The sequence below is a fragment of the Rousettus aegyptiacus genome, unplaced genomic scaffold (assembly GCF_014176215.1).
Source record: "Rousettus aegyptiacus isolate mRouAeg1 unplaced genomic scaffold, mRouAeg1.p scaffold_m13_p_1, whole genome shotgun sequence".
NCBI lineage: Eukaryota > Metazoa > Chordata > Mammalia > Chiroptera > Pteropodidae > Rousettus > Rousettus aegyptiacus.
In genome coordinates, this window is record NW_023416284.1 from 98645899 (window position 1) to 98664927 (window position 19029).

At 50.1% G+C, this 19029-nt stretch overlaps 1 protein-coding gene and 1 non-coding gene across 2 annotated transcripts; both read right to left on the bottom strand.

The window, feature by feature from the left end:
* PGC (progastricsin) lies at window positions 1–7898 on the bottom strand. The gene is given in 11 exon segments (XM_036235817.1): window positions 1–90; window positions 406–632; window positions 1049–1059; window positions 1318–1367; window positions 2139–2286; window positions 2911–3033; window positions 4254–4377; window positions 4741–4875; window positions 5672–5789; window positions 6174–6324; window positions 7840–7898. Coding segments are annotated over 11 exon segments (1236 nt in total).
* A 3127-nt stretch (window positions 7899–11025) lies between these two features.
* Window positions 11026–11144, bottom strand: LOC118605045. Its single transcript, XR_004951870.1, has one exon. It is a non-coding gene; the product is annotated as a 5S ribosomal RNA (ribosomal RNA).
* Window positions 11145–19029: the final 7885 nt, after the last annotated feature.

The following is a 19029-nucleotide window of genomic DNA, read 5'->3' on the forward strand; positions in this document are numbered from 1 at the left end:
TCAGGGTAGGTCCTCTTTGCCCTTCACAAAGGAATGCCCTCCCTCAATGTCTTCCTTCTCCAGAAAGAAGCTGTGAACAGACTCCAAGCTCTGAGGGGTACAGGGCCCATCTGCAGGCCCTACCTTATGTCCCATTTCTCTTAGAATCTCAGAACCCCACCTATAAACCTACTAGAAACTCAAGGAGAACATGGTTCAGCAAAGGCAAATTTGCCCCTGACTCCCACTCTCCCTACTCCCTGAGACCAGGAGTAGCCTTATAGGCCACAGCTGCCCTCTGAAAACAAGTTGGCCAACTTGTTTTTAGAGGGCAGAACTATTTATTAAGAGAGAAAGTCCAGAGTCCAGAAAAGGAAGGCTAAATTCAGAGAAGAAGCACAGAGAGACACCTGCAAGGCAGGGAACCGAGAGGAAGAAGAGAGTCTGGGCATCGAGGCCTTGAGTGTAAGTGGCAGTGGCAAAGCCCGCTCTGTTTTTGCCCATGTCATACACGGAATAGGACCTGAGGAAGATGTCCCCGAGGATCCACAGGGGCTGGCCGTTCTGGGAGGGTAGATAGGTGGGCTCAACCCCCACAATGCAGTAGCCATGATCCTGTACAACACAGAAGAAGGGCAGCATGCATTTATTCGCTCACAGGTGGACAGGGCACTGCTCAATCATAAGCCCAGGGGTAGGGGCACAAATGCAGAAATGAGTGAGCCAGGGTCTCTGCCCTTGAGGGGTCACAGGCTAACTAAGCTGCAGAGCAGAAGCTGGTGGGAAGGAGTTCGGGAATGGGTGTAGCGGCCTTCTGCAGTGTCTCCTCTACCCATGTTCCCCTGACTTCCCTCCTGTTCCTGGTTTGGAGCAGATCAGCCTGCTGGTCAAGCCTTCAAGCTAGACCAACTTGGATTCAATCCTTAGCTTCACCCTGACTAGCTGTGTAACCTTAGGTGAGTTGCCTAACCTCTCTGAACCTCCAAGTGCACCTATAAAATAAATTAGTATCTCCCTCACTGAATGTTGTGACAATTAAGTGAGATAGTATAGGCAAAGTGCTTCGCACAGTGGCTGACCCTAGTAAGTGTGCAAGAAAGAGCCCAGTGCCTCTCCCCACTAATTAAAAATATAATTGGTAATAGGTGACACTATTCTATTTCACAGCCTCATTCCAGAGAAGGGGGTTAGAAACAGTGAGTGGAGAAAGTAAATCAGTGCTGCCAGGAATTGGGAAATGTCACAAGGTGAGGAGATGGAGGATTTCTGGCTCCCCACACCTTCCTCTCACCCCCAGTTATGTCCCTGCTGGCCCAGCCTGCAGAGACCAGGACTTACATTGAGGTGAAGGTGGGCAGATTCTGGATGTTGTTACAGTTCCCAAGAAACTGCAGAGAGAGGAACAGGGCCCAGGTTACCTCATCTCCCACCGGATAGTACCTGTCAACCCTGTCACCTCAGCCCCTCTGGTCCCAGGCACGAGTCCCAAGACTGCTTTTGAACTGAAGGTGGCAACGCTAAGGGCAAGTCCGGTGTTAAATGCCACTGGCATTGCTCATGTGGGCTCACGTACCACAGGTGAGATTTGGGGAGACCTGAATGTCACTCCCACCCCAAAAACAGTACTCTTGCCTGAGTTTCCCTCATGAGAGATTGAATCTATGCCTCAATCTCAGCTAATGTCCTTTGGAAACACACAGGTCTATAGAAAGAGTAGCCCATTGGTCCCCCAAAGGTCGTGGGAATGTGTTAATTAGGCAAACCCCTTGCTTGGTTTAGGAGAGAGGGGAGCAGAGGGGCTGGCTCCTAGATTAAAGGATTATGCCTTGTTGCTCACAGGCATGGCCCCACATTCCAGTTGTTTCATTGTTACTTCAAAGCCGGGCAAGTGTTCAACCTGTTTCCTCTGAGGGGCTGAGGCTCAGAGGAACTTCTACCTAGTAGGAACCTCCCCACAGTCCCTCAGCACAAGCATCTGCCCCACTGAATCAGCCTTCAGGCTCCTGCCCCAGTCATCCCCGGGCCTCCCACCTCCAGTGCCTTGAGCATCTAGAAATAGGGAGGCCAAGAATCCGGCTATTCCTGTGCTCCCAGGAGAAACCAATCAATGCCTCCAAGCTGGGCTCTCCTAGGGAAGGGGACAGTTCCACTAGACACACCTCTCCATACTGGTCCTTCTGGGCCCCCGTGGCCTGCAGAAGGGCACTCATGTACTGCTGGGGCACAGTGAGCAGATATGCGCCTGTGTCCACGATGGCCTGGCAGCTTTCGGAGCACTAGCCGGAGGCCTCGCTGCCAATAAAGAACCTAAATGGTGAAGAGATGAGAAGCCATAGCAATCCCAGCCCAGGGCAGCTAGGGAGTGGGCTTTCCCCTCCTCTGGTGGACTTACAGCTGTAGCCACAGAGACAAAGTACACCTTAGGAAGGCAAGGACTCAGCAGGGGTTAATTCAGTCATCCCCCTGCTTCATACCACACTGGAGTCTGTCTAAGGCCACCTAAATGGCCATGGAATCTCTTCTTAAAAGTTCCAAGGAAAGTTCTAGAAACATTACAAGCCAGGGCGACTGATTCGTTGTAAGCACTTTAAGCAAATTAGTCTCCACCACCACACACCCCAGTTTCTAATCTGTAAACCCATAGGGTCGGACAGCAGGGTCTGAAATGTTTGGGATTCCAGGTCCTGCCCCTTCCGATGTTGTCCCCAATCCACCCTTCTCCAGACTGAGATGGACCTTGAAACTCCAACATAGGGCAGCTGTGGCTTTGTGAGGTCAGAACTGAAGGGAGGCGGGGAATGTGCCCCCCTAGTACCTTGGGGTGTGTGTGTGTGTGTGTGTGTGTGTGTGTGTGTGTGTGTGTGACATAAAGTGCCTCAGAGCCTGCGCCAAGAAAGTGCCCACATCCCCCAGGCCCCACCACAGACTTACTCCTCAATGCCAATCTGCCAGTAGAGCGCCTGGGTGACAGGGGCCCAGTAGATCTGTCCCCGGTACAAGCTGTTGTCTACACTTCTGAAAATGACTGCCCCTTCGTTCTGAGAGCCCTGCTGGCTGCAGGAGGCAAAGGGAAAGATGAGGCAGCAAGTGGCTGTGGAAAAGGACTTCCCTGTTGAACAGTCACCCTCAGAGGAAAACAGATGTCCTGCCCTGGCTCTAGACTGGAGCTCCCTGAAGACAGGGCTATGTCTCCTCCTCAGACTGGGGCTCCCTGAGGGCGGGACTGTGTGCCCCCCAGACTGGGGCTCCCGGGCTGGGCCCCTCAGAATTCCGAGTGCCTCGGGGTCCTGCCCCTGCGGGCGCTGCTGGTTGTATGCCCCACCCCGCTGCCCCTCATTCCTTTTTCCTTCGCCTTCCACTTCATGATGCTGGTGGAGCCTGATCCAAGCCCCGCTTTTTTATTTAGGAAGGGCCTGGGTAGAGAGGAGGGCAGGGCATTCTATATTTGTTTGAGAGGCCTCCCCTGGCAGCTGAACTGAGTGTGAAAACTCTGGGGGACTCCTAAAGGCTAAACTCAGAATAATTGCAAATAGAGGTAGCAAGTAAATCAGCAACATTAGTAACAAGTTGATGTTCGAAGCCAGATACAAGTCCCAGATAGTAGATGCTATCTCTGAAAGGTGGTTGGCTAAGTCTGAGAGGAAAGAAAGAAAGTCTATTTCAGGCCACAGGTACCCCCTCCCACCACCTGGCTCCCAGGCCCATCCACATAAATAACTGTGTTTGCTCGTGTTTGTGGTAAGGATAACAACTTGTTAGGAGCTAATGGTGGACTTTGACCAGAAGATTCCAGGACCTGACTAGAACAATAAATTAAAGGACATGAAGCAATAGATTACTATACAAAAGGAGTGTCCAGGTGGTAAAAGTGTCACTATGTCAGAAGGAAATGAGCTAACTGGAGCTCTGGGTAGGAGGTAAACCCAAGAGGCTTTGAGAATCAGCAGCAAACTTAAAGCAAAAATCAGCCAGAAGAGGGAGAGATAATGTCACAGATTATGGCTGAGAAATGCAAAGAAAAGTTAGAGTGAGTTGGGGACAGAAGCAAGGATTGGGGAGAAGTGCGATGGGGGGACAGTCAGAAGCCCAGGAGGGAAAGCCCTGGGACAGAAGTGTCTGGGGCCAAATGCCCGCTGGGAGGCCTCCAAACCCCAAAGTGTGGAGCCTCGATCAGTCAGGGTTTCGGGGGATGGGGCAGCACTGGAAGTTGGGTACCCTCAGGGTTCCTTATTAACTGAGGCAGAAGCTGAAGATAGAGCTGGTGAGGCCCCCACAGGGCTGTGGTGGCCCCACCCACGGCCGGGGTGGGGTAGGCCATGCCCATGATGCCATCGAACTGTGCGTAGACAAAACTGGTGTCTGGCTCATTCCCACTCAGACCAAACACCTGGTTGGGACCTGGGTGCTCTGGAGTGGGATTAAAGGATGGGAGGTGATGAGTGTGACTTCACCTACCTCCCCCAGACACCCCTCAAGGCTCTCTTCATCTCTCCTTCACCTCTGTTCCTTTCCTTCTTGACAGATATTGCAAAAGCCACTTTCTCTTCTGAGTGGCCTTCTCTGACTGCTGAGCAGCCCTTCCACGCCATTGGACCCATGGCGTGGTCCAATGAGTGAATGAATGAGCCTGTCCCGCACAGTAGAGCATGAGGCGCTTTCCTATAGTTTTCAGGGTCTCCTCTTCAGACTCTGAGGCCTGTGAGGTTAGAACCTAGCTCACAGCCCCATCTGCAGTCCCCGCGTCTTGGGGTGGGGAGCAGCAGGCAGCATCACTCACCGTCAGAGTGTTGTAGTCGAAGAAGCTGGTGAGGCTGCCGCTGCCATACTGCAGGGAGAAGGTCTGTCTGTTGATAGATTAAGTGGAGGACTGGCTGGGGTCAAAGTGGTTGTGGCCGGCTCCAGTGGGAGGGAGGATTTGGGAAATCGGGCTGGGCTGCCTGGCTCTCAGGCCTGTGGGGCTTCCCACCTGTCTCCCGGCCTGTGCTCACATCCTGGGACCTCAGCACACCATGCCACCCATCAGGAGGTGGCTAGCTGAGGTTCTCAGCATTCCAAAGCCCATGGAGCTGGCCAGCTTTGGTTCCAAAGCCCTAGGACAGTGACCTCCCTGTAGGCAAGTTGCTTAAAATCCATGGCCCCCCAGGAGATTGCCTGGTACACAGTGAGTTCTGAGAAATTACTTATCAGATGAAAGAGTGAATGACTCTCCACGGTGTCCCTGCTTTGCCTGACCCTTGCCCGACAGTCAAGAAGCTGGCCATACCCGGATCCTGAGATCACTTGGGGCGGGACCAGTAAGGCACCGTCTGGACTAGAGGTGTCAAGACCCAAACCCCAAGGCTTTGGCAGGGACCAAGGCAGCCTTAAGAAAGTGAACATTGTCTGTCTCCAAATATGACTACAGGACAGGGACAACCTCCTGTATTATTCTCCCATATGCCTTAGAGACACTCAGAACTTAGTAATGAGCAGAGCAGAGTGCGGTGGGCTGCAGCAGAAATATGTATTGGTAGGGAAGGCAGAGGGGCCAGTCAGTTTCAGGGTCAGCTTCTTCCGTCTAGCTTGGGCATGCCATGTGACCCTGGACAAGTCCCTGAGCCTCTCTAGGACCAAAGCTCCCCCAGCAATCTCTATGAAGCTTGGCGCTTCCCAGAGGGTGTTGATGCTTGCCCCTGCCCAGCCCAGCACTCACTGCAGGCCTGGCTCTGGCGGTACACAGAGGGCACCCACAGGTTGGAAGAGCCAGTATTAAAAAGGACCAGGAAATTCTGTGGTGGGGTCCCAGTGCTGATCTCACCAAAGTAGGCAGCCTGTGAGGCCGGGAGCAAGGTGTAGAGGACCTTCAGGCCCAGCATCCTCCATAGGCAGAGCAGGAGAGGGACCAGCTCCTGCCTTATGCCCACACCAGGGGCCTGAGCCTCCCCTCCACACTTGCCCACTTCAGCTCGTGCCTGTCCAGGACAGGTGCAGAGGTTTTAGTGGTCTGAGCTGCCAAGTCAACAGGGGCCCCTCGGGGGTAGTGGGGTCGAGTGGGGGTGGGATGTGGGGGTGCGGTTCAGGGTAGCAGATCTAGGAGAAGGGAGCAGGTGCTGGATGAGAGAGTGTAGAGAAGATGGATGCAGCTCTCTGCCCGGCCCTTGCCTTTAGCCTGTGACAGCAGGGAGAGGGGTACCCCTGGGAGGGGCAGGACTCACATCCATGTAGGCCATGGGCTTGTAGGTCACACTGAAGTCACTAAAGTGATACTTCTGGATAGGGTCATACTTGTGAGTCTTCGGGAACTCCTCCAGTAAGCCCTTCTCCCCTGTGGTTTCACAGATGGACTTTAATTTCTTCCGAGGGACTCTGCAGAAGGGCTGTGTGTGAGGGCAGAGTCCTCCCTCTTTCCTTCAGGGCCTCTGTGTCTCCCTCTGTCTCTCTGTGTCTCTCTGTCTCTGCCCGCCCCCTCCGTCTCTAACTGCATACCTCGGTCTCCCTGCCCCTCTGTACCCCTGCATCTGTCACTTGTGTGTGTCTATGTTCTTCTTTCTCCATTTCTGTTTCAGTCTCTGTCTCTTTCTCTCTCTCTGTCTCTCTCTCTTCTCCTCTCCTCTTTCTTTCAAAACTCTTCTTAGGACTTGCTCCAAGATTCAGAAAACAGTTACCTTCATCCACGATGCCTTGCCCCGTCTCGAGGGTCTCCATCCCACCCCGGCCCTCTGCTCTCAAATATCTCATAAATTCTTTCCTGGGAAGGGAAGAGGGACTTCAGGCATTCCCCTTTGCAGGATTTGTCCATTTTTAAAAAGTTTTCGGAGACAGCAAAGTTCACCTGAAAGAGAGTACTCTCATGTGGTGGCCTCAGGCACCTGGCACTGGCAGAATGTGACAGAACGTGGGTATAGGGGAACTGCAGTAAACTGGGACCCAGAAGACAGGGGCCCGCTTCTGCCCCTGCTGCTAATTGTCGGGCCTGGGGCCAATCACTGCTTTTCTCAGGACATGGTAGCAATGGGAAAATTGGCCTGGGTAGTCTGGAGCCCAGATCAGCTCTAGAATTGGAACTTATGAACTATGGGTTTCTACTCATGTCGCCTTTGGTTATCCTCCCAGACCTTCCTGCTGCCACTGTTTGCGGGTCCACCCAGGCCTGCTTTTTTCATTTCTTTCTTGTCTTAATCCCCATTCCTTTAGGACGCTGAATTCTTACTCCAGAAGTTCTCTACTAATCCCATTCCCATTGGGCTATGAAGACTGATAGCTTCTCTAACCACGCCTACATAATTTGCATATTAAAAGAAGTTTGTAAGAGGAGCCTTCTCTTCACCTAAGGATTCACTTTAATGCTGGAATGAATAGCAGCCGCGTGGCTGGCAGGCCCCAGCCTTCCTGATGTCTCAGGAGCCAAATCGCTCAACTCCCTTTTTCCTGACACCTCAGCATATAGAAATTACATTAATGATGTTTCTGCTCAGATGATTCTGTCATCTGCCAAATAAATTTGGCCCTTAAGGAAATTCTCATCAAATGTCACCCTATCCAGAGATAATTGTTCTTTTCTGTGAGAGGAAACACAGCTGCCTTTCAGGGTCTGCTCGGGCAATAGTCACCTCTGCCCTCCCTGTTTTAGATCTAACTTTCCTACTCAGATAGAGGAAGGCACAGACAGAGCTTCTCCCTTTGACTGGAAGTTTCCTGAGGGCAGAAGCTGTGTCTCCTTCCACCTCTGGGTCCGGTCGTGCACTGGCTCAGGGAGCCTGCCCTGCCCCTCGCAGAAATTCTAGAGCAGAGGCAGGTGGGGATTCCCTGGCCCAGCCACCCGTTGCAGGGCTCCAGTCTCCTGCCCACGCTCCTGTACCAGCAGCCAGGCCCCAAACTCACTTGACCACTGCTGCCTCCAGGAGCCGGAAGCAGAGCAAGGCCGCCACCATCCACTTCATGATGCTGATTCCCAACTGGCCGCAGAGGAAAAGCCACTCCAAGTAGGGCAGTCATTTATACCCCCCAGGGTTCCAGCCCAGGCCCTGCCTCCCTGCTCTGGGCAAGCATGACCTCAATCCCTGGTGTACCCCGTGCTCCACACATCAATTGTTTCTGTGTGTTTTCCCTTGTGAGGGTGGCTGCAAAGGACTTTTCATCTTATTGACTTTTTAAAATAAGCAATGGAGGCCAGGAGGTGTGAGAACTAAGAGAGAACAAAGTTGGAGTGGCGAAGATTACTTCTTGTCCAGGAACCAGAGGAATGATGTGGGCATTTAGGGATGAGGGCCAGAGAAAAGTCGAGCCAGAGTGATGGCCAGAAGAGCCATAGGTGGGTTTCTCATCCTCAGTAAAATTGTAGAATAAGTAATTCTTTGTCGTGGGCACTGTCCTGCGCATTGGAGGATGTTGAGCAGCATCCCTGGCCTCTACCTCCTGGATGCCAGCAATAGCTCCCCAGTTGCGACAACCAAAAAATGTCTTCCAACATTGCCAGATATCTCCCTAGGGGGCAAAATTGTTGAGAACTGTATCTATAGGCGATAGGCTTGGAGGTCTGACTAAAGTCCTGGCTCCCAGCACCCCAAACCCTTGGGGGATGCAGTTAGGGATGTCTAGGGGATGCTGAAGTCAGTGGCTGGGATGACGGTGGTGAGAGCGGTGCCGGTGCTCATCACGGCGGTCCTGCTGCCACTGGCACAGGCGGCAGGGTTGGGTTGCCAGTGGTTGAACTCAGAACTCTTTGGGGCAGCCGTGGAGGCTTTCAAGGTCAAATTTGGAGAAATGCTCATCAAAATTCAGCAAATGCTCAGGACACACCCACAGAGCAAGCCAAACAGGCTTCTGGTTATACCTTTTGTACTGGTCTAGAACAGCAGCAGGCCTGGGACAAGGGCATACGGAGAGGGGACGTGTCTACGTTTGCTTCTGTTCTTCATTGTCTCTCTTCTTCCATCCCATTTCGATTTTGTCCCTGTTTTTAGTTCTCCTGAAATGTCTGTGTCTCTCATTACCCTCCTCCCTAACCTTCATAGGTCCTTTTTTCTGCCCCAAGTCTGACCCATCATCCTGTGCTTCTGTCCCCATCGCCTCATCACCAGGTTGTCCCTGCTTCCCAGCTACAAGCTTCTCCTTGCCTGAGGTGACCTGGAGCTGGCCCAGTGCCCACTAACCTAGCACAGGAGAACTCTCCATTTTTGGGTGAGTGGAAAAAGTCCCCATGCCGGTACCCTCTCTGCCACCTTGTACCCTGCACTCAGGGCTCCAAACAGATTTGTTAGGCCCTAGAGCACCAGGCAAAAGGCCAAGACCAGGCCTGCCAAACATTGGTATAAGCCAGCCAGTGGGGGATTTTCCACTCCGGCCACCGCCACCCACTGCCAGACCAGAGCCCTGGAGCCTCCCCTAGCCCTTTGATGGGGGAGGGGAGGGAGAGCACTAGAAGCCTACCCAGGCCTGGCATAGAGAAGAAGGTATCTGCCCGATTGTGTCTCAAGGCCAGATCAGCTCCCATTCCTCCCTGCAGTCCCCAGGGACACACTGGACTCTGGGGTGGAAGCGAGGAAGGGATGGAATGCCTTCTCGGGGGGAGAGATCTGCGGATTTGGAAGCACAGGCAAAAGAAGGTCACGGGATCCCTGGAATCTTGCCAAATACTGTGAATATAACAGAACCTGTGGGATCCCCCCAAGTCTTGTGAGGCCTTCCAAACTCTCCAGCATGGGCCTCGGGGGACCTTGCCTTACCTGGTAGGATTCTAGGAGTCTGATGGCTGCCAGGCTGACCTGCTCCAAACCCCAATCACACCACATCCCTTCTGAGCACCCCTGGCCTAATGCATCAGGCAAGGGCATCCCACTTGGCTGCCAGGCCTTGGGGGTCTGCAGCCCCTGTCTACCCAACCATATCTGGCAGCTCAGTCAGTCTCTTTAGCATCCCCAGACATCTCCAATCCGAGTCTGCTACTGGCCTGCCCCACCGCCACCCAGCTGCCCATACCCTCAAAGCCTACTTCTTAGCCTTCTGTGTCCAAAGTCTGTCCATCCTTCAAGTTCTCTACTCCTACAGCCAGGGGTGTGCAGATTCTGAGGACAGCTTAGAAGTCATCCAGGACCGCCTCTCACCAAGGACAGGAGCCCCAGGAAGCCCGCTGCACTGATTCCCACCCAAGTTTATCTTCTACCCCTAAACACTGTCCCCCACCCCCGCCGGTGCTCTCCCCTGGGACTGGATCTCTCACTGTCTAGGGTTGGTCTCCAGTTGCTTCCTGGGGTACGTTTCTTCTCTCCAGAGACCAAAAGCTCCCCAAGGGCAGAGGTTGTAGCTTCCACCTTTCTGTGCCCGACCCCAAGCTCAGGAAATCTTGAACAGTAGGTGGAGCCCATGGGACTGTTCTCAGTGGGCCTTCTTTATCTCTCCCACACCCTATTATGCTAGTGCTTGGATTTCCACCCCACGCTCCAAAGGAATCTTGTCAAAATCCAGGCCCTCGGATCCTCTCATAGCGACAGTCTCCCAGGAAAGAGGTGTTTTATTATCGCCCTCTGGTTTCATCTCCCTCTTAGCACCACCTGCCTCAGAACTCATCAAAGTTCCCCATCACCACCACCACCCCACAATGGCTAACTAAATAAAATCAAACTCATTACCCCGGCCTTCAGGACATGCTCAGTCAGGCCCCTTCCAACGTTTCCATGCTCATCTTCCACTACTAACCTACACTTGCTCTATCCTCTAGCCATAGTGACCCCCTTACTTCCTTCCAAGGAGACCTGGTATTTTCCAACCTCCATGGCTTTGTCATTGCTGTGCTTTCCATCTGGAACACCCTTCCCAAGCATCTCCATCTGCAAGATCTCTTCCTTCTTCAAGATCCACTACAAATGCCACAAAGCCTTCTTTACTGTGCTCGCTTACTCTCAAACTGGCCTCTATTGTGAAGGACTTTGCTTTTCCTCCCCTTACAGTATTTATTTTATTTTATTTTATTCTATTTTATTTTAGGTGAAGCAATCCTTTGTTAACCTCACAGATTGCAAGGACCGTGTCATCTTACAATCCCTTATTTTTTATTTATTTATTTTTTTATGCCTACAGCACCTGGTCTTCCCAGGTGGTCTCCCATCCAAGTACTAACCAGGCCCGACCCTGCTTAGCTTCTGAGATCAGACGGGATCAGGCTTGTTCAGGGTGGCATGGCCACAGACTAGTATTTATTTTATATCATCTTTTATCCCAGTGACTTGCCACAAATCCTGCCACTTGTAACTAAAAGAAGAGGTCTCTTCCTGAACATGGCTTTATAAAAAGCTCATTCACCTTTCAGAATGTCTACAGAAATGACACTGGTTGTTGGGAGTGTCTCGAGAAGAGATGGCAACTACGTAGCATGCACAGGGCCACTGCTCATCCTTTACCCATGGCAGACATCACTAATCAAATGTATCACTCTTTCTCATAGCGGCCTTGGGATCCTTTTCAATCTAGTGCTCCATGGAGCCATTCTCAATCCATCTCGAAATGACAGTCCTCAAGTCCTTTAATGGAGGGTTGTTTGTTTAAATTCTGGATACTAAATTTTATTTAGAATTCTACACATATACTACTTTTTAAAAAATGTAGGCAACTCGAAACTAAAACTATTTGCACCATTCTAAATTACCTTCCAGCTCTTAATGTACCCACTTTGATTTTAACATAGCTGTAATCAGTGTGTAAATGCAGCTTCTGTCTGCTCTTTTCACTTAAGATTACTACATACACATTTTCAGGCATTAAGATAAGCCGCATTCTTATCACTTTCAGTGGCTAAACAGTGCTCTATCATCATGGTAGCTACAATTACTTAGCTCTATTCATTTGGGTTCATTCCAATTCCAATTTCTCATTGTTATTAGTAGCACAAACTAAAAGTCATCCAAAGGAAGAGAGTGATGAGCTCCTCGTTATCACAGGCATTCAAACACCTTCTGAGGAATATTAGTAGAAGGGTCTCTTGCCACAAATGTAAGATGGAAATAAGAATCTGAGTTTCTCCGTGGATTCTAACCCCTGAAATAAGATCACAGAGCTCAATGCTCTAGGGATGGGTCCTCTGTAAACCTCAAGTCTTTGACAGCTGTCTCTACATGAGTCTTAGTTACGGCTTTTGCTATTAGCTTGGTTTTATAGCTTTTTTCCTTAAATTTTGTATGTGGTTTATACTTAAACCATTAGTTCAATCAAACATATTGAGGACATACTGGACCTGAGATTTTTTTTTCAGGTTCAAGGATTTATGCTTTCTTTTTCTTTTTCTTTTAATATAATTTCAGCTTACAGAACAGTTGGAAACGTAGTACAGAGAGTTCCCATATACCTTTCATCCTAAACTCCCTAATGTTAACACCTTACATCATAATGATAGTACGATGATCAAACCCAGGAAATTAACCCTGATCTAATACTATTAACCGATCTATAGACCTTATTTGAATTTCACCAGTTTTCCTACAAATGTCCTTTTTCTGATTCAAGATCCAATCTAGGATCCCATATTTCATTTAGTTTTCATGTCTTAGTCCCCTCCAAACCGTGACAGCTCCTCGGTTTTTCTTTGTCTTTTGTGACCTTGCCACTTCTAAAGGGTATCGATCAGTTATTTTGTAGAATGTCCCTCGATTTTTGGTTTTTCAGATGTTTTTTCATGATGAGCTTGAGGGCATGCATTTGGGGACAAAACCACAGAGGCAAGATACCCTTTTCAGTGCATGAGAGCAGGAGGTACATGACATAGATGTGTCTTATCACTGCTGACTTAACCTTAATAACTTGGTTAAGTGAGGTCTACAAGATTTCTCTACTGTACAGTTGCTATCTTTCCCATGATAATTAAGAAGTGTCCTCTGGGGAGACACACTGAGACTATGCAAGCATCACGTTTCTCATAATTCTTCTCTGCCCACTAATTTCAACATCTGTTACCGGTTCTTGCCTGCAGCAGTCATTATGGTGGTGTTTCCCTAATGGTGCTTTACTCTTTCCATCATTTCTTCTACATTTATTAATTAGCATTACACTGTATGTAAGGAAAAGCTGGGTTCAAGGCTTTAAAACGGATTCTTCATCCCCTGCAAAAATATTCCATCGCTGAAAGTGTGCCATATAGAGTGCTTTATATTGTTGTGAGGCAACTCTCACGACAATTCCACAAGATAGGTTACTTTATTCTCACTCTACAGAGGGGTCCATTTTATTTGTCTATATCTCAAAGAGCCAGAAGTTGATCTCTGTGTGTATAAATTGATAAATAGACAGACCCCTTGTTTTTTCTCTGGTCTATTGAGTAACATAACTTTTGCTCACAGACAACAACTTGCTTGTCTGGCTTAGGTAGAGGAGGATATGTTGGATAGATGGAGAGCATGTCACACTGCAGTCCAGCTGCAGGAAGGGGAAGGATGGGGCAGAGCCTCTGGGTAAACTGGAATTTGGGATCCAAACACCTCTAGGACCTTTTCTCTGCTTTTCCTTTCCCTTCTCTTCCCCTCCCCTTTCCCCCTTCCCCTCCGCCCCCCTCCCGTCCCCTCCCGTCCCCTCCCGTCCCCTCCCCTCCCTTCCCCTCCCCTCCTTTCCCCTCTCCTTCTCACCAAACCAAAATTCCCAGGAAATCTCTGATTGGTCAGGCACCTACTCCTGAACCAATCAACTGTGGCCCTGTAAGAACCTGACAGCTTCCTCAGGAAGCATTTCTAAGAGTATAGATAGAAGTCCCCAGAGGAAGTAAGGGATGTTTCTGGGCAAATAATCTCAGAGATGTCTGTGTACATTTATTTCTGATGACATATGAATTCTACCTCTAACTCGTCACCCACCCTATTTTGCACATATTAAAAAATGTGGTGGTGATGTGTGGCATGCAATTGGCTATAGAAGATCAATCTCCACTGCTTACTGACCTTTCGACCTCAACATTTCACTTACCCTTCTTAAGCCTGATTTTCCCTGACTATAAAATGAGGATAATAATCCACCCCACGGGGTTGCTGTAATAACCCAACAAGACCATAATTATGAAAGTGCTAGTGCATAGCAAGCGCTCCGGAACTATCAGCAGAGCCAGAATCTTTTCCTTTTGATTATACAGTGGGCTGTAGGCACGGGCTGAAGAGGAAAAGGATCTTCGGGGAGTGCTGATAATGTTCTGTTTCTTGATCTGAGTTCTGGTGACGCAGGTCTGTTGGAAGTCAGTGAACTGTATACTCATGATGTGTGCACATTTTTGCATGTATCTTATACTTTAAAGTTTTATGAAGTCATTTTATTTTTTAATTTTAAAAAAATTTTAATAATGGTTTGACATTTATACAACTTACATAGTGATCCCCCAATAAGTCTTGCACTCACCTGACATCATATATAGTTATAATATTATTGATTATATTTCCTAAGCTGTACTTTACATCCCCATGACGATTTTGCAATTGACAATTTGTTAAAGTCATGTTTTAAAAAGAGGAAGGAGAAGAAGAAGGAGAAGAAAAAGAAGAAGGGAGACAGTACACCTTCACTCACAGGACCCCAAAGATGGAGCAGGGAGGCAGTCCCTGCTCAGGGAGTTCTTGGTGGGTGGGGATCCTGGACATTCACCCATGATAATGTTGTCCACAACAGGAGAGAGGCAGAGATGACTATAGTTAAAATAAAGATAAGCATGTCTTTTTTGCACAGTCATTTATTTATTTTATTTTAGCACAGATGTGTAATGGACCCATCACACCCATGATCTTGTGGGCACTGTGGGTTAAGACAGTCTCCTAATCAAGGAGTGTCAGGGAGCAGCAGAATTACAGCCTGAAAGCCTTGTCTTGTAGGAGTTTGTCTCCTAGGCTGGCCATCCCGGGAAGGGACAGAGCTGGCAGTTACTCAAGGGACCAGGGCCCCCAGCCCAGGAGTCTCTGAGTGTTAGATTTCAACTCCTCCTGCCCAGTCCTGGGCCTCAAGGGGAGGGCAATCTCCTAGATGTGAAATCCAGCCAGGAACTCCCAGCTTTGCCCCCTGCCAACGCACTGCCCAGAGGTGGCCATCTCCATGTGACAGGCAGGACAACTGTGAGCACATAGTCAGTTGTTATGCTAAGCCAGGGCCCCACATCCATGGCTCCGTACACCCTGCCTGCTCAACTTCCTCCCGAACTACTGTCCACATCTCCAGAAATGGTACCTGTGCCAAACCAGAGAGCTGGGGGTGAAACTTGGGATGGCCTCTCCCCTACCTTCTGTATCAGTGGATTTTAACCAGTGGCTACACACAGACAGTGCAAAGATCACGAGTGTGGTATTTGAAAGACAAATTTGGGAACAACTGACTTATACTGAGTGGGCATGAAAGTTGAACTGACTTGATGCCCCTTTCGACCCCCCAGCCATGTTCCCCAAAGCCAGAGCCTACAGACCTGCTTTATTTGGGCTCTCCCAGATCTTAGCCCCAAAAAGCAGAATTTAGCTGGAGTGAGTGAAGAACTGTGGGTTAAGAGAGTCTCCTAACCAAGGAGTTCCCCAGCTTCTGTGAGACCCAGAGACCCAGGAGGCATGCCTGTGATGAGGGAGATAGGCAGAGTCAGTTCACACGACAGTGGCCGGGGCCACCTTGCTGTTGCCCGTGTCACAGATGGAGTTGCAGACCTTTGGGAAGACATCATCAAGAAGCCACAGGGGCCGACCATTCTCTATGGGCAGGTACATGGGCTGGAACACCGTGAAGCTGTTACTGCACTGATCTGAAAGAAAAGGAGTGAGGCTGTCAGTAGGCACGTCTCATTGGGTTAGGGAATGAACCTGAGCTCTGAAATCACAGCAGCCTGGGCTCGAATCCCAGCCCATCCCTGGCTAGCTGTGAGGCATCGGGCAAGTCACTTAACCTCTATGAGTTTCAGTTTCCTCATCAGTTGAGGGAGTGGGATAATGTGACCCATTGCTGCGTTCTGCATGATGAATACGTGTTAGGCAGGTGAAGAAAATGAGAAAAAAAAAAACATGAGGATTTCACGTCTAGGCAAAATAGGCAAAATAACACATGCAAAGGGCCTGAGGGAGGAAAGACAAAATGATGGGGCCAGTGAGGCTGGAGTAGAGCAGCGCGAGGGGCCTGCCAAGGGAGGCAGAGGCCCAACCACCAGAGCTGAGGCCTTGAGGCTTTTTTGGCCATGACACGTGGTTAGAAATATATTTTACACCATAACCATATAGTACACACAATCATACAAATATCATATATAATTAAAACAAAAGCCTCACCTTGCCCTAAAAAATTCTAGACCTAGTACGTGTGATGCACTAATTTTTCTATTTTGTTTGTTTCTAAAGTGATGGTTCCAATCAACCAAATTGATTTCTGATGGGTCATGAACTGTAATTTGAAAAACACTGATCCATATGGCATCAACCACATGTCAGTGCATGTGCACACGTGCACACACACACACACACACACACACACACACAATCTTGCAGTATTAGCTGTCATTTCGTACACAGCAATTAGTCACAAGTGTTTAGAGAGCAGAGTGGTGTCTCTTTCTTTGTTCATGTCCCCTACTGTGGAGGCACAGAGGATGCTCAAGGCATTTGTTAATTAGGAATGGGGTTGAAGGCTGGGAGAGAAGGAGGTTTGGAGGTCTGAGTAACCCGAAGAGGGATCACTGACCACCATACCCCTTGCTTTGGCTTCAACTCCTCATCCTGGTCAAATGGAATGGGGACCAGTAGTAACCTCCAAGTCTTGGGTTTAAGAAGGGACTGAGTGACCACCTGTGAGAGTGGTGGTGGTACCTGCTTCCAGGACTATAACGAGGCCTTGAAGAGCAAGTGTACACAGAGCCCTTGGCTCAGCGCCTGACACCAGGAATAGCAACCAGCACTTATGCAGCGCTCAGCACATGCCTGGCACTATTCTAATTGCTTTATGTCTACCAGTGCGTTTAATCTTACAAGGACCTTATGAGCTAAACATTGTAGTGTCCTTGTTTTACGGATGAGGAAATAGAGGCTCACAGAAGATCAGCAACTTACCCCAGGTCACAAAGCTGTCAGGACAAGGACCCCAAAGCAGGCAGACTAGACTTCCACCACTACACATACTCCATCTCAGAAAGCCCTGGATAAATGGTGATCCTGGTATTATTTTTGTGGAAGAGGTTGATAAAGTGATCCTTAAGGTCTGTTGCAAATCTGACATCCCAGAACCGTAAAGGCTGCAAACGAGCTACTCTTTCCATCTGGTCTCATGCGCTTTCTCCCATGCCCCAGTAGGAAGGAGAAGGGGGAAAGGGATGGATAGAATCATGGGGAAGAGGCACCAAGGATCCGTAGGTGATGGTGAAGCTGATGGTCAGTGAGCTGTGGTCACCGCTATAGTTGGTGACAAATTGGAGAAATAATAAGGACGCAGAGACAAGTGGTTAGAGTCCATCTCTCCAGGTTCAGAAATGCATCCTGCACCCCAATCCTTTCCACTTCATCCCCCAACCTCTCTCCCCTGCAGCACTGCAGATATATCCTCACTCCAGATGAGTGCCCAGTGAAGGCACCAAGATGGAGTCCAAGCAAGTAGGGCAGAAATATGAGGAGGAGGCTGTTGCTGGGGAAGCCTTTGAGAGAGAGGGGACAGGGAGGGTGCAGGACAGGGAGATCCTGGGATGCCTGGCACCAAGCAGTGGGCAGGGAGATGACATGCAAACTGTTAGAGGCTAGGATGTGGAACGAGCCTCTCAGGTCAGTGTCCTTTGACTTCCTAGTGGCAGTGGGTTGGGGCGTCTGCCTCTCCTTGGCTGTTGCCTGGGACCCTGATGAGCTGTGTCAGCTGACCAAAAATCTGCTCAAGGACAGTGATGAGGGAGGTTTCTGTGTATAGCAGGAAGCTCTGGGAGCATCGGTGGGTGCTTTAGTCCTGCTCGAGGAGTCATCAGAAGTTAGAGGTGATGCCATCTCTCCTCCAGCCTTCCTGCAGACTTTTGCTGAGAGCCCAGGTCAGTCCTCAGGTCTGCCCTGGGCTGGAAAAGCCTAATATTTTCCCCAAAAGTAGCCCTCCAGGCCCTCTCCCTTGGTGGGGGGATGGGATTTGAATCCGCCCACCCTTGGAAGGTGATCTGCTGGTAACCCTGGGCAACCACAGGGCTCCAGATGTCCTTACCTGTGGACAGCTTGCTGTTCTCACACCCCAAAGTGACTTCTCCAATGGTGGTGTCATTTTGTCGGCTATGGACCAAAGACAGTTTTGGGAGGAGGAAGCTGCCAGATGACTGGACCCTCATTTCTGGAGCCCACTCTCTGAGTCAACCCAGCAGGCCTGCCCCTCCTTTTCCACCTTCCTACTCCTCTTGTACCCCCACAGCCCCTGGCTCAGGGTGAGGCTTCTGACTGGTTCTCCATAAGCCCCTGTCCAGCAATCGGTTCACCACTTGAAGAGCAGAGGAGAAAGCTCTCAGGTGGCAGGGGCCCTCCCACCTGGTGACACAGAAGCTGACCATGGGCTCTGGGATCAGGTTTCACTTAATAAGGCCATCCATGACTGTGGTGGCCAGGCTGCAGATATGGAAGAGAACAGGCGCTTTATCCCATCAAAACGCATGCTTTCAAAGGTGACGCCACCTGGCTTAGTCCAAACTCCTATTGGTGATGGGCAAGCCCAGGATCTGCTACCACAGAGGAGGAGAATGCCCTTGGGATGGCCCTTGGGAGGCTGTGACCCAGCAGCCTCCCTCAGCAGGAAGGAAGCTAGACCCCAGCCCTGGCCGGCTGCCCACCACCTGATGTCATGGTGTGGAAGCCCAGGGCTCTGGTGAGATTGCTGTCCTGCAATGAGAAAGAGGAGTATGTGGAGGACTGACTCGTTGGGCTGGAAGTGCATGTGATTGAAAGTTGGGAGCAAGGCATGAACACGAGGGCCTCACTCCTTCCCTCTCTCCTCACTTCCACATCAGCCCCACCTGGTCCCTGCAGTGACCTAAACCCTACCTGGACCAGGTGCAGGGGGACCCCCTGTGAATTCCCCTGAGGGCACTCACACCAGGTCGGAGTTTCACGGGAGACAAAGGACACCTGCAAACTGGCCTAG